The 14,420-nt window shown below is 46.7% G+C and overlaps 1 protein-coding gene and 1 non-coding gene across 2 annotated transcripts; one reads left to right on the top strand and one right to left on the bottom strand.

Annotated features, from left to right (window-relative positions):
- Positions 1-426: 426 nt before the first annotated feature.
- Positions 427-7,955, bottom strand: LOC126006976 (C->U-editing enzyme APOBEC-1-like). The gene is made up of 4 exons (XM_049772510.1): positions 7,882-7,955; positions 4,068-4,465; positions 2,410-2,528; positions 427-561 (listed from the first exon to the last, which is right to left on the bottom strand). Exons 1-4 carry the CDS (start codon positions 7,953-7,955, stop codon positions 427-429), a joined length of 726 nt encoding a protein of 241 aa, XP_049628467.1.
- Positions 6,850-6,982, top strand: LOC126007795 (small nucleolar RNA SNORA51). Its single transcript, XR_007495278.1, has one exon. It is a non-coding gene; the product is annotated as a small nucleolar RNA SNORA51 (small nucleolar RNA).
- Positions 7,956-14,420: the final 6,465 nt, after the last annotated feature.

Here is a 14,420-nt window from a genome sequence, read left to right as displayed (position 1 = left end):
GGTTCTTATATTCTTTTTTTTGGGGGGGTCACACGCAACAGTGCTCAGGGGTTACTTCTGGCACTACACTCAGAAATCGCTCCTGGCAGGCATGGGGGACCATATGGGATGCTGGGATTTGAACCACCGTCCTTCTGCGTGCAAGGCAAACACACCACCTCCATGCTATCTCTCTGGCCCCTGTTTTGCTTTTCTTTGGGGGCACACCTCTGATGCTAAGGCCTTATTCCTGACTCTATGCGCAGATTCATTCCTGGAAGGGCTCAGGGATCACATGTGGTGCCAGGGATCAAATCAAGGTTGACTGTGTGCAAGGCAAATGTTCTACCCACTGTGCTATCTCTCCAGGTCCCCCAGGAGTTTAGATTTTAAGTTTGTTCCTTTATAAAATGTTTATTTTTTTTTCCATTTGGAGTACAAGAGGATTTATGGGAAGCTGCATCCTATCTGAAAAAGGATATTAGGAGGAATCTTTTGGTAATGACACATTTGAGGCATAAATCTAAAAACCCTGAGTTGATCCTGCCGTCTTCTTGAAATCTGGAAACAGGAAGGCAAACCCTGGAGTAAAAGCAGAAATGAGAACATTTTTTGTTTGTTTTGTTTTTGGGCCACACCCGGTGACACTCAGGGTTTACCCCTGGCTATGCGCTCAGAAATCACTCCTGGCTTGGGGGACCATATGGGACACAGGGGAATCGAACCGCGTCCTTCCTAGGTTAGCTTGCACAAGGCAAAGGCCCTACTGCATGGGGGATTGAACTGCTGTTCATCCTACGTTGGCCGTGTGCAAGGCAAACAAACACCCTACTGATTGTGCCACTGCTCGGGCCCAACATTTTTTTGTTTTGTTTTGTTTTGTTTTGGGTCACACCCTGCAGTGCTCAGGGGTTACTCCTGGCTCAGGGGTTACTCGCTCAGAAATCATTCCTGGCAGGTTATGGGGACAATATGGAATGCCAGGATTCGAACCACCAACCTTCTGCATGCAAGGCAAATGCTCTACCTCCATGCTATTTATATCTTTGGCCCCAACATTTTTCTTTTTTTTTGATTTTTGGGCCACACTCGGTAATGCTCAGGGGTTACTCCTGGCTATGTGCTCAGAAGTTGCTCCTGGCTCGGGGGACCATATGGGACACCGGGGGATCGAACCACGGTCCATCCAAGGCTAGCGCAGGCAAGGCAGGCACCTTACCTTTAGCGCCACCGCCCGGCCCCCCAACATTTTTCTTTTTTCTTTTTTCAACATTTTTTGGGTTGTTTTTTGGGCCACACCCGTTTGGTGCTCAGGTGGCTAAGTGCTCAGAAATTACCCCTGGGTTGGGGGGACCAATGATACCGGGGGATCAAACCGCGGTCCTTCCTTGGCTAGCGCTTGCAAGGCAGACACCTTACCTCTAGCGCCACCTTGCTGGCCCCAACATTTTTTTTAATACAATTATTTTCATGGGGCCAGAGTGAAAGCACAGTGCCTTGCATGAAGCCACGAAGCTGACCAAGGATTGACCTGGGTTTGATCCCTGGAGTCTCATATGGTCCCAGAGTCAGGAGCGATTTCTGAGTGCATAGTCAGGAGTAACCCCTGAGTGTCACTGGATGTGGCCCCAAAAATCAAAAACAAAACAAAACAAAAACATAAAACAATTATTTTTAGGACACATGAAAACAGTCATTAGAAGAAGGTGGGGCCGGAGAGATAGCATGGAGGAAAGGCATTTGCCTTGTATGCAGAAGGATGGTTGTTAGAATCCTGGCATCCCATATGGTCCCCCAAGCCTGCCAGGAGCAATTTCTGAGTGTAGAGCCAGGAGTAACCCCTGAGCGCTGCTGGGTGTGACCCAAAAGCCAAAAGCCAAAAAGAAAAGAAGAAGAATAAGAAGAAGACAATGGGGGGGGGGGAAAGACAATGAAGAGCCTGAAAGATAGGACAGCGGTAAGGCATTAGCCTTGCACTCAGCCTACCCAGGATGAATGGTGGTTCGATTCCCAGAATCCCATATGATCCCCCCTGCCTGCCAGGAGCAATTTCTTTTTTGTTGTTTGTTTGTTTGGTTTCTTTGTTTCTTTGCCGGTGCTCAGGGTTACTCCTAGCTCTGCTCTCAGAAATCACTCCTGGCAGTGATTTACATATATATATATATATATATATATATATGTATATATATATATATATATATATATATTTCTGACAGCAATGTATCTGTTCCATTTGCCCCTTATTTCTCTACAAAAATAACCACCTTGCTCCAACAATTTCTTTGATGGGCCAGCTTGTTCAATAGCTGAATCTGTGTCGTCATTGCAGAGAGATTAATGACAGAAATGGAAGTATTCATCAAAGTTAACAGGAAGGAATTTTACTAGAAGGAGGCTTCTGGGCATTAGACCTTTCCTGAGGTCACTTACTAGAATCACACAGTGGAGTTCCAGCGCGTAGAGTCCCATAAGGAGAGATGGGTATCTTGGACAGTGATGTTCTCCCCCAGGGGGGTAGTTCACAAAATTTCTCCAGCAGTGCTCATATTCTAAGGAAACATACCGACCATTTCACTCAATAAATACAACAGATGTTTACTTCCCGAGTTCAACTTGGGGCCAGAGAGATAGTACAGTGGGTAGGGGATTTGCCTAACTCATAGCTGATCTGGGTCCTATCTCCAGCATCCTGTATGGTCCCTAAGCCCCTGGGAGTGACCCCTGAGTGCTGTGTCAGTAGTAACCCCTGGGGGCCGGGTAGGTGGCGCTGGAGGTAAGGTGTCTGCCTTGCAAGCGCTAGCCAAGGAAGGACCGCGGTTCGATCCCCCGGCGTCCCACATGGTCCCCCCAAGCCAGGGGCGATTTCTGAGCACATAGCCAGGAGTAACCCCTGAGCGTCAAACGGGTGTGGCCCAAAAACCAAAAAAAAAGTAGTAACCCCTGAACGCTGCCGGGTATGGCCCAAAAACTGAGAGAGGGTGGGGGGAACTCAAAGGACTAAGTACACTTTACATGCAAAAGGCAATAGTTTCATTTCCCAGCACTAGAGGGAGCCCTGAGCATACTAGGAATGACCCCCAAAACCAACAGGTGTGACCCCCAACAAATTATTAAAATTAATTATTTGTTTTATTTATGTCACTGATTTATTTCAATTTAACTTTAATTAATTTAAATTTAAATAGTTAAATTAATTAACCAATTAATTAAAATACATCAGAGGGGCCAGAGTGTTAGTAGATCAGTAGGGTGTGTTTGTCTTGCATTTAGCTGACCTGGGAGGGACCCATATGGTCACCTGCCAGAAGCGATTTCTGAGCACAGAGCCAGGAGTAACTCCTGAGCACCGCTGGGTGTGGCCCAAAAACCAAAAATAAAATAAAATAAAAGACATCAGAGCTATGATAAATTGTATACCTCCCCTGTCTGAGGTCTAGGGCTCTGTGTTCAGGAGTCATTTCTAATAGTGGTGCCAGGGATTGAGTTCTGGGTACCCAGAATCAAAGCAAGTGATTCGAACCATCTCTTTTGCCCTTTTACTTCTTTGTTTGTTTGTTGTTATTATTATTTGGGGGCCACACCCAGCAGCCCTCGAGGTTATTTCTGGTTCTTTACTCAGAAATGACTCCTGGAGTTGATGGGGATACCATATGGGATGCCAAGGATTGAACCTGGGTTGGCAAGTACAAGGCAACTAACTGCCCACCCCACTGTAATATCAGTCCAGCTCCATATTTTGTTTTGTTTTGGGGTCATAACAGTGGCACTCAGGGGTTACTTCTGGCTTTGCACTCAGAAATCAGTCATAGCATGCTCGGGGACCCTATGGAATGCCAGAGATTGAACCCAGGTCATCCACATGCATGGCAAATACCAGTATCCACTGTGCTATCATTCTGGTCTCCTGCTTCTTCTTTTTTGGGGGGAGAGATAGAGGAAGGTGGCCACCTCTGGTGGTGGTCAGGGGTTATTCAGGAATCACTCCTGACGGTACTCGGGGTCTGTGGGTGGAACTTGGGGCAGCCATGTACAAGGCAAGCGCCCTCCCTGCTGTACTATTACGTCTAGCCCCCTGCTTCTTCCTTTACCTGGCTCTCTCATAGTCTGGATGGTCACCCCACTGTGAATGAGGTCCCGGAGTCCTTGCCGGTTCTGTTCATCCATGTGCCAGAAAAGTCGTGCGACATAAATGACGAGAGACACGCTTGGGTGCTGAGTCAGAAACTCCCCAATAGCCTTTGCACATTCCCAGCAGGGACTCCAGGACAGGAACCAGGTGATGGAGCAGCGAACCGAGGGGGACAAATGCCTCTCTTTTGTCAGCTTCTCTAGGAAGTTGATTTCGACGTGCTGGGTGGTGTTTCTGGCTGAGTTTCTCCAGATAGTTTGTCTTTTGCCCCACTTGATTTCATAGAGTAGACAGGCCTCTTTACGGAGCTGTCTGGGATCAAAGAAGTTTTCAAATTCCCAGGGTTCGATTCTTCTCCTAAAATAGAAAAAGAAGGCTGGAGCGATAGAACAGTGGGAGGGTGTTTGCCTTGCACAGGGCAGCACCAGACCAACTTGGTTAGATCCTTGGCATTCCATATGGTTCCCTGAGCCTACCAGGAATGATTTCTGAGTGCAGAACCAGGAGTAACCCCTGAACGCCACAGGCTATGGCCTATGGCCCCAAAACCAAAATTAAAATAAATAAAATAAAATAGAAAAATTTGGCTGGGCAAGTCTAATGGGCTTGTGATCATAGAGAATCTATGTAAATGACTCCATTCCTCACCTAACAGAACTCAGGCTTACCCCTGGCTCTGCACCCAGAAATCACACTCCTGGCAGGTTTAGGGGGTTATTTGAGATGCTAAGGATTGAACTCTGGTTGACAGCATGCAAGATAAGCGACCTGGGCCCGGAGAGATAGCACAGCAGCATTTGCCTTGCAAGCAGCCGATCCAGGACCAAAGGTGGTTGGTTCGAATCCCGATGTCCCATATGGTTCCCCGTGTGTCAGCCAGGAGCTATTTCTGAGCAGACAGCCAGGAGTAACCCCTGAGCACCACCGGGTGTGGCCCAAAAACCAAAAAAAAAAAAAAAAAAAAGATAAGCGACCTACGCACTGTAATATCTGTCTGACTCATATGTCTGGACTTTTCGCTAGCAGTCATAAACAGGTCATTTTGAGTTAGCTGTGGGGGAAGACAATTCAATAAGTTAGAAACATTTCTTTGGGGCTGGAGTGGTAGCACAGCAGTAGGGCATTTGCCTTGCATAAGGCCTACCCAGGACAGACCCAGGTTCAATCTCCAGTATCCCATATGGTTCTTTTTTTTTTTGGATTTTGGGCCACACCCGCGGTGCTCAGGGATTACTCCTGGCTGTCTGCTCAGAAATAGCTCCTGGCAGGCACGGGGGACCATATGGGACACAGGGATTCGAACCAATCACCTTTGGTCCTGGATCGGCTGCTTGCAAGGCAAACACCGCTGTGCTATCTCTCCGGGCCATATGGTTCTTGAAGCCTATCAAGAGTGATTTCTTTTTTTTTGAGGGGGGGGTCACTCCCAGTGGGGCTCAGGGGTTGGTTACTCCTGGCTCTGTGCTCAGAAATTGCCCCTGGCAGGCTCAGGGGACCATATGGAATGCTGAGATTTGTCCTGCTATCCGTCCTGTGTTGGTTGCATGCAAAGCAAAAACACCTTACTGCTGTGCTATCTATCCGGCTCCTCAAGGGTGATTTTTTGTGGGGGGGTGGGGGTTGGTTTTTGGGCCACATCTGGTGCCAGTCAGGGGTTACTCTTGGCTATGCACTCAGAAATTGCTCCTGGCTTGGGGGTCCAGATGGGACACCAGGGGATCAAACTATATCTGTCCTAGATTAGCATTTGGCTCAAGAGTGATTCTAAGGGCAGAGACAGGAGTAACCCCTGAGAACCACTGGGCGTGCTCTCCAAATAAATAAAACAAACAAACAAACAAAAGAAACATTTTTTTATTTTGGTGTTGGGGGCCATATCCAGATTGCTCAATGACCCCAAAACAAAAGCAAACGAAAAAATCAAAATAAGGGGGCCGGAGAGATAGCATGGAGGTAAAGTGTTTGCCTTTCATGCAGAAGGTCATTGGTTCGAGTCCCAGCATCCCATATGGTCCCCCAAACCTGCCAGGAGCAATTTTTGAGTGTGGAGCCAGGAGTAATCCCTGAGCACTGCTGGGTGTGATCCAAAAACAAAAAACAAAGAAAAAGAAATAAATATTTATTGTTATAAGTTACCTTCCAGATTTGCTCGATTATTGTCTGATATTGCTTCTTTCTCTTTAAACTTTTTTTTTTGGGGGGGGGATAAACACAGAATGGTCTCCCTCATCTATGAGATTTTGAGAAAAATAAAAAACATTTGTGTAATGATTCTCAGAGACAAAATAGAGGAGGACTGGAGGGTCCAGTCCCACATGAAGCTCACCACAGGGATCGTTCAGTGCAGTCACAGAAATAATTAGACTGAGAACTATCATAACAAAATGTGACTGAATGAGGGAAGTAGAAAGCCTGTCTAGAAGGACACTTGGGATATTGGTCATGGAAATGTTGCACTGGTGAAGGATTTTATATATAACACACACATTAAAAAAAAAAAAAAAAAAAAAAAGGGCCCGGAGAGATAGCACAGCGGTGTTTGCCTTGCAAGCAGCCGATCCAAGGACCAAAGGTGGTTGGTTCGAATCCCGGTGTCCCATATGGTACCCCGTGCCTGCCAGGAGCTATTTCTGAACACATAGCCAGGAGTAACTCCTGAGCACTGCTGGGTGTGACCCAAAAACCAAAAAAAAAAATAAATAAATAAATAAAATAAAATAAAAAAGGAAAAGAAAATATAAGGCCTCCCAATTCTTACCACAGGCCATGTTCTTTACACTGACTGTATAGAAAGAGGAGGTACAGTAAATGCACCCCATATATACCTCAACCCAGGCCCTTTGCCTGGTCTGTATTGTGAATTGGGGGACAAAAACAAAACAAAACAGAAAAAAAAAACAACATTTAGAGAAAAAAGCAGGTCTGTTTTGGAATAGACAGGCTGGGTATGATCCCCAGACCCCATATTTCCTGATCACCAGGAATGATCCCTGAGTGCAGAGTCAAGAGTAATTGCTGAGGATGACTATATGTGATTCCCCCCCCAATTTTTTTTTTTTTTTGGTTTTTGGGCCACACCCTGTGACGCTCAGGGGTTACTCCTGGCTATGCGCTCAGAAGTTGCTCCTGGCTTCTTGGGGGACCATATGGGACGCCGGGGGATCGAACCGCGGTCCGTCCTAGGCTAGCGCAGGCAAGGCAGGCACCTTACCTCCAGCGCCACCGCCCGGCCCCATATGGTTTTTGGGCCACACCCTGTGACGCTCAGGGGTTACTCCTGGCTATGCGCTCAGAAGTTGCTCCTGGCTTCTTGGGGGACCATATGGGGCACCGGGGGATCGAACCGCGGTCCGTCCTAGGCTAGCGCAGGCAAGGCAGGCACCTTACCTCCAGCGCCACCGCCCGGCCCCAACCCCCCCCCCAATTTTTTTAAAGGAGTTTCCATAACAATAAAGTAGGTTCCATAAGGATAGGTAAGGCATTTGCCTTGCATGCAGCTGACCCAGATTTGATACCTGGTTTCCCATATGGTCCCCTGAGCTTTGCCAGAAGTATTATCTGAGCACAGAGCCAAAGAGTAAGCCCTGAGCACCTCTAGATGTGACCCCAAAACCAAAAATAATTATAATAATAGTAATGATAAGCAACTAGCCTTCTAGGGCTGCATCTTTCTTTTTTCTAGAACTGAACCTTTTAAACACACCCTTCTTCTTAGCTGAACATGAGACAGTAACTCTCATGTAATTACCTACTAGGGTGAGGGGCATTCTTACCTCAAGGTAGGATCTGCTGCTGAGGAACCTGTTGACCAAGAGATGAGCATGTCAAACAGCATCTCCAGATACATTGAGATACTAAGGGGAAATGTTGCTTCTTCTAAAACAGCAAACCATTGTAGACAGTGGAATAAAAAAAAAAATTTTTTTTCTGGAGTAGAGAGCTAGTCCAGGAGTTAAGACACTTGCTTTGCATTCAGGCAACTCTAATTCAATCTCCAGCAAGGCATACTGTCTGTCCTTTGCACGTCACTGGTAGTGACTTTCCAGCCTTACATGCAGTTAACCCTAGTATATGGACTCCTGAGCATCACCAGTAGTGGTCCCTAGGCCAGAGCCAGGAAGGAGTAAGCCTTGAGCACTTCTGGGTATGGCTTCAATACAAATACATGCTGTGCAGAAAATCTATATCTCTGCACATTGTTGGAAGGAATAGAAATTGTTGTAATTAAAGCCGAGCAATAGCACAGTGGGTAGAGAACTTGCCTTTCATGTGGCTGACCCTGATTTGAACCCCAGTATATTATATGGTCCCCTGAGCCCACCAGGAGTGGTTCCCAAGAGCCAGAAATAAGCCCTGTGGGCAGGAGCAGTGGCGCTAGAGGTAAGGCGTCTGCCTTGCAAGCGCTAGCCTAGGACGGACCACAGTTCGATCCCTCGGCATCCCATATGGTATCCCCAAGCCATAGGAGCAATTTTTAAGTGCATAGCCAAGACTAACCCCTGAGTGTTAATGGATGTAGTCCAAAAACAAACACACAAACCAAAAATACCCAAAAAAACAGAAATAAGCCCTGAGCATTGCCAGGTGTGCCCCCCCCCAAAAAAAAATCTTTGCATTTTAGGAAACTAGTATTATCTTAGGGGAAAGAAAAAAAAAGACTGGAGGGCTGGAGCTATGGCGCTGCAGTAGGGCATTTGCCTTGCATGCGTTTGACCTGGTGTCCCATATGGTCCCCCAAGCCAGGAGCGATTTCTGAGCACATAGCCAGGAGTAACCCCTGAGTGTCACTGGGTGTGGCCCAAAAACTAAAACAAACAAACAAAAAACACTGGAAATATTACTCAATGGACTGAGAGCATTCTGGTTAGGTAGGAGGTCCAGGTTTGATTACCAATACTCAACAATCTCCTAGCACCACTAATTAGGCCAAAGAAAAATGTAACATGGGGGCTGGAGAGATAGCATGGAGGTAAGGATTTTGCCCTTCATGCAGGAGGTCATCGGTTCGAATCCCGGCGCCCCATATGGTCCCCCGTGCCTGCCAGGAGCAATTTCTGAGCCTGGAGCCAGGAATAACCCCTGAGCACTGCCGGGTGTGACCCAAAAACCACAAAAACAAAAACAAACAAAAAAAAAAAAAGAAGAAAAATGTAACATGAAGAAACATGAAGAGGAGCCGGAGAGATAGCATGGAGGTAGGGCATTTGCCTTGCATGCAGAAGGTCGGTGGTTTGAATCCCGGCATCCCATATGGTCCCCCGAGCTTGCCAGGAGCGATTTCTGAGCGTAGAGCCAGGAGTAACCCTTGAGCACTGCAGGGTGTGCTCGGAAAACCAAAAAAAAAAAAAAAAAAGAAAAAGAAAACATGAAGAAACAAAGAATCAGTAAGTCCCTGAAGTGGCAGAGAACTTGCTTAATCCTGTACCCCTCAATCTGCTATGACACAAGCACAAAACCCCTAGAATGACAAGAAGAAGTACCAGTAACCTGTTAAATCACAGTCTGGATGGCAAGAAAGGCATGCTGGTGTGGCTCTCCTTTCAGTTGATGGGAGCTCAGAAATGTCAGATACTTTGGGGGGGGGGGGTTTGGGCCACATTTGGTGACGCTTAGAGGTTACTCCTGGCTATGCGCTCAGAAATCGCTCTTGGCTTGGGGGACCATATGAGACACTTGGGGATCGAACCGTGATCTGTCCTAGGCTAGCACGGAAAAGGCAGATGCCTTACCGCTTACGCCACTACTCTGGCCCAGAAATGTCCGATGCTTCTAAGTACAGAATCCAACATATACATAAAACCATTATTGCCAGCTAATGGGGCAAAGGATTCCAGGGTGTAGATCCCAAGATTCCTGGTGCAGAATTTCCAAATGTGGACTTTGCAAATTCAGTAATTGTCTCATATATAGTCCTTTGAGCATTATCAAGAGTTGGGAGATGGGGGCCCGGAGAGATAGCACAGCAGTGTTTGCCTTGCAAGCAGCCGATCCAGGACCAAAGGTGGTTGGTTCGAATCCCTGTGTCCCATATGGTCCCCTGTGCCTGCCAGGAGCTATTTCTGAGCAGACAGCCAGGAGTAACCCCTGAGCACCGCCGGGTGTGACCCAAAACTAAAAAAAAAAAAAAAAAAAAAAAAAAAAAAAAAAAGAGTTGGGAGAGCATGGGAAAATAACATCTCAGCATATATTTGTCCTCTGGGGCTATTTGGAAACCATAGTTTGATCAGGAAAGAAAGGAGTTAGCCACCATCATTAATATTGGTGTCCATTTTGAGGGGTTTGCTTTTGTTTGGGGCCACACCCAGCTGAGCTTAGCACTTATTTCTGGCTCTGTGTTCAAGAGTCATTTCTGGTGGCTTCAGAAGATCATTGGTGTACCAAGTTTATGGAAACAGACTGAACTCAGTTCAACTGCTGTTCAAAGCAATCAAAGGAGTTAACTGCTATACTATCTCTCCAGCCCTCTAAATTATTTGTTTGGTTTTGTTTTCAGCTTTCAGAGCACTGTTTACTTTCTTTATTTAAGCACCATGATTACGCTCATGTTTGTAGTTGAGGCTTTTTTTGTTTGTTTGTTTTGGGGCCACACCCATTGATGCTCAGAGATTTCTTTTTTTTTTTTTTTTGGTTTTTGGGTCACACCCAGCGGTGCCCAGGGGTTACTCCTGGCTGTTTGCTCAGAAATAGCTCCTGGCAGGCACGGGGGACCATATGGGACACTGGGATTCGAACCAACCACCTTTGGTTCTGGATCAGCTACTTGCAAGGCAAACGCCGCTGTGCTATCTCTCCGGGCCCGCTCAGAGATTTCTGGCTCTGCTCTTAGAAATCACTCCTTGCTTGGGAGACCATATAGGATGCCAGAAGATAGAACTGCAGTCTGTCCTAGTGCAAGCAAACGCCCTACCGCTGAGCCACCACTCCGGCCCCAAGTTGAGGCCTTCTAATTTATTTCATTTTATTTTACTTTTGGTTTGGGGGACACACCAGTGGCACTCAGGAGTTACTCCTGGCTCTGAGCTCAGTAACCATTCCTGGCAGGCTCAGGGGACCATATGGATGGCAGGGATAGAACCTGGGTTAAGTGCATATAAAGCAAATGCTCTACCCATTGTACTATCGCTCGTGCCTCTAGCACTCTGATTTTTTATGGGGGGTGATCTTTCTGTCTCTCTCTCCCCCTCTGTCTCTCTTTGTCTCTTTCTCTCTCTCTCTCTTAATTTTTTGCCACACCCAACAGGGCCCAGGGGCTACTTACTGGCTCTGTGCTCAAGAGTCACCCCTGGTGTGCTCTGGGGACCATATAGGGGGCCAGGGATTAAATCCAGGTGGCCTATGTGCAAGGCAAGAGCCTTCCCTTTTGTGTGTGTGTGTGTGGGGGGGGTCATACCTGGCAGTGCTCAAGGGTTACTCCTGGCTCTCTGTTCAGAAATCACTCTTGGCAGGCTCAGGGGACTGTATGGGATACCAGGTTTTAAACCACCATCCATCTGCATGCAAGGCAATGCCCTACCACTGTGCTATCTTTCTGGTCCCTTTCCTGTTGTTCTATCCTTTGGTCTCTCAATGAGAAGTTCCACAGAGGAAAAACTTCATGAAGGAGGCCCAGAACTTGCTGAGCTCTTACTTTATCCTGGGTTATTCCATGCCCACACATGCTGTAACCATTCTCAGCGATTTGCTGCTGCAGTTTTCTTCCTGCTTTTTAGCTTAGAGGTGTCAAGTGACCTCACTGGTGTTTCCAATTTCTCAAAAGAGTTCCTTCACTTCAAGAGAATAGGGTCAAAGAGTATCTCTAAGGTTAAGGAATATTTCTTGAACACAGCTGCTCCAGGGTCCTCCTCCATCCCAGAGCAGCTGATGTGACCCTTGCATTGGCCTCAGAGCTTGAGTAGTAAAATATCCTTCAGAAAAGGGCTGAGAAGGGCCAGAGCAATAGCACAACTGTAGGGTGTTTGCTTTGCACATGGCCAACCCGGGTCGATCCGGGTTCAATTCCCAGCATTCCTTATGGTCCTCCGAGCCTGCCAGGAGTGATTTCTGAGTGCAGAGCCAGGAGTAACCCCAGGGCACCTATTGTTGTGCCCTCCTCCCCCCCAAAAAGGAAAGGGCTGAGAACCAGGAGGCAGAGTGTCTGAGCTACTCTTGGAAGTACTCAAACCCGCCCCTGCCCTGATTCAACTTTTGCTTGATCTGATTAAATAAATAAATAAAAATATTGCAGAGGGGGCCAGAGCAATGATAGTACAGCAGGTAGGGCACCTGCCTTGCACACATCTGAGGTAGGTTCAATCCCCAGCACCCCATATGGTCCTCCAAGCCCACCAGGAGTGATACTTGGGGGAAGAGTCAGGGATAAGGCCCTAAGCACCACTGGGTGTGGTAGAGACTCTGAGACTTGCCAACATAGCCTCCCCAGCCACTCTTACCACTTCCAGAAGTCATGGCCCTCTGTCACTGGTCTTGAGTTGCTATGCTGAAATGAAGTTCTTCTGTGTCTCCTCTGCTGTGTGCCTCAGTGAGAGGTGACTCATGCCTGAGTTTCAGGAAGTTTCAAGCTATCGAGACTGACAGCAACCAATCAAGAGGCTAGTTGCTATAGAAATGGGCAACAGAGGGTTGATGACGAAAGCTTATGGTGCAAATGGCACTGATCCTGTTCAATGAGGGCTCTCCTGCTTCCAAAGTTCTTGCCATGGCATCTGAATTCAGGATCCTTCCCTTTTTTTCCCCTTTAAATAAAGGGGGAAAGTTTGGTGTGACCCATCATCCTTGACTGGAGAGGAAATAGAGAACAGAGGGAAGAAAGGATTATCAGAATTTTGTCGATGACTTGTTGAGAAATTACCTTGTCTTCTTGTCCCTTAGCTTAGACTCACTCGACTCTCAATTCCTCGTAGTTTGCTCTTTGCCCTAAAACCTGGAGAGAAAGGGAGAGTCACTTTAGATGCAAAATCAAAAAGGACTTTGGCTGCTGAGTCAGGCAATTAGTCTACAGAAATTATGTGAGCTCTCTTCCTTCTAGAAACTGAAGTTAATATATGGTCAAATGCATTTCTGCTTGCTTTATTCTCAGGAGAAAGATGAATACGGTAGTCTATTGATGCTGAGCCCAGGATACGAGGTTTTGGTCCAACTTCTCTGCTTATCTTCTCACAAACACATCAGAGCTCTGTCTTTTCCTTTTCTTTCTTTTTCTTTATCTCCCTTCCTTTCTTCCTCTTTTATCTTTCGCTCCTGGCTTGGAGGACCATATGGAACGCTGGGGGATCGGACCATGGTCAGTTCGAGGTTAGCTCATGCAAGGCAAATGCCCTACTTCTTGCGCCACCACTCGGGTCCTTTCATCTTTCTCCTTTATTTTTCTTTCTTTCTTTCTTTCTTTCTTTCTTTCTTTCTTTCTTTCTTTCTTTCTTTCTTTCTTTCTTTCTTTCTTTCTTTCTTTCTTTCTTTCTTCCTTCCTTCCTTCCTTCCTTCCTTCCTTCCTTCCTTCCTTCCTTCCTTCTTTCTTTCTTTCTTTCTTTCTTTCTTTCTTTCTTTCTTTCTTTCTTTCTTTCTTTCTTTCTTTCTCTTTCCTTCTTTTTCCTTTCCTTCCTTCTGGCCTTCTTTCTTTCTCTTTCCTTCCTTCTGGGTCCTTCCTTCCTTCCTACCTTCCTTCCTTCCTTCCTTTCCTTCTTTTTTTCTTTCCTTCCTTCTTTCCTACACCCAGCAGCGCTCAGGGGTTACTCCTAGCTCTGTGCTCAGAAATCGCTCATGGCTTAGGGGACCAGATGGGACACCAGGGGTTGAACTGTGTTTCATCCTAGGTTAGCATGTACAAGCAAATGCCCTACTGCTTGCACCACTGCTCCAGCCTCACAAATAAAAAAAATTTAAAAAGAGTACAAACACCAGGCCAGGAAATTTCCTAAATACCCTGAGTGTTGGCCCAAACAATTTTTGTTTGTTTGTTTTTGGGGGAGGAGTTTTGTGTTCTACCTGGTGACGCTCAGGGGCTACTCCTGGCTATGCGCTCAGAAATCGCTCCTAGCTTGGGGATCATATAGGATGCTGGGATTCAAACCACCGTCTGTTCGTTCTGGATCAGCTGCGTGCAAGGCAAATGCCCTACCACTGTGCTATCGCTCTGGCCCCTGGACCAAAAGTTTTTTTAAGTTTTAAATATTTAAGTTTTGGAGCCACATCTGGTGGTACTCAAGGGACCATATGCAGGGTGAAAGTAGAACCAGGGTCAGCCAGATGCAAGGCAAATGCCCTACACACTGTACTATTGTTCTGGCCAAAAAAAAAAAATCCTCAAGAATATGAATAG

Source organism: Suncus etruscus, chromosome 4 (assembly GCF_024139225.1).
Source record: "Suncus etruscus isolate mSunEtr1 chromosome 4, mSunEtr1.pri.cur, whole genome shotgun sequence".
NCBI lineage: Eukaryota > Metazoa > Chordata > Mammalia > Eulipotyphla > Soricidae > Suncus > Suncus etruscus.
The sequence above is the reverse complement of the archived record's forward strand: the minus strand, read 5'-3'. Positions and strand labels throughout refer to the sequence as shown.

What these genes read in the sequence shown, in the direction of transcription:
- LOC126006976 (XM_049772510.1), bottom strand. Translation starts at nt 7,955, where the DNA reads ATGTATCTGGAGATGCTGTTTGACATGCTCATCTCTTGGTCAACAGGT. An exon ending in GCAGCAGATCCTACCTTGAG is followed by an intron (nt 4,466 to 7,881) that starts GTAAGAATGCCC and finishes TTTCTATTTTAG; the next exon opens with GAGAAGAATCGAACCCTGGG. An exon ending in CCAGACTATGAGAGAGCCAG is followed by an intron (nt 2,529 to 4,067) that starts GTAAAGGAAGAA and finishes ATGTTTCCTTAG; the next exon opens with AATATGAGCACTGCTGGAGA.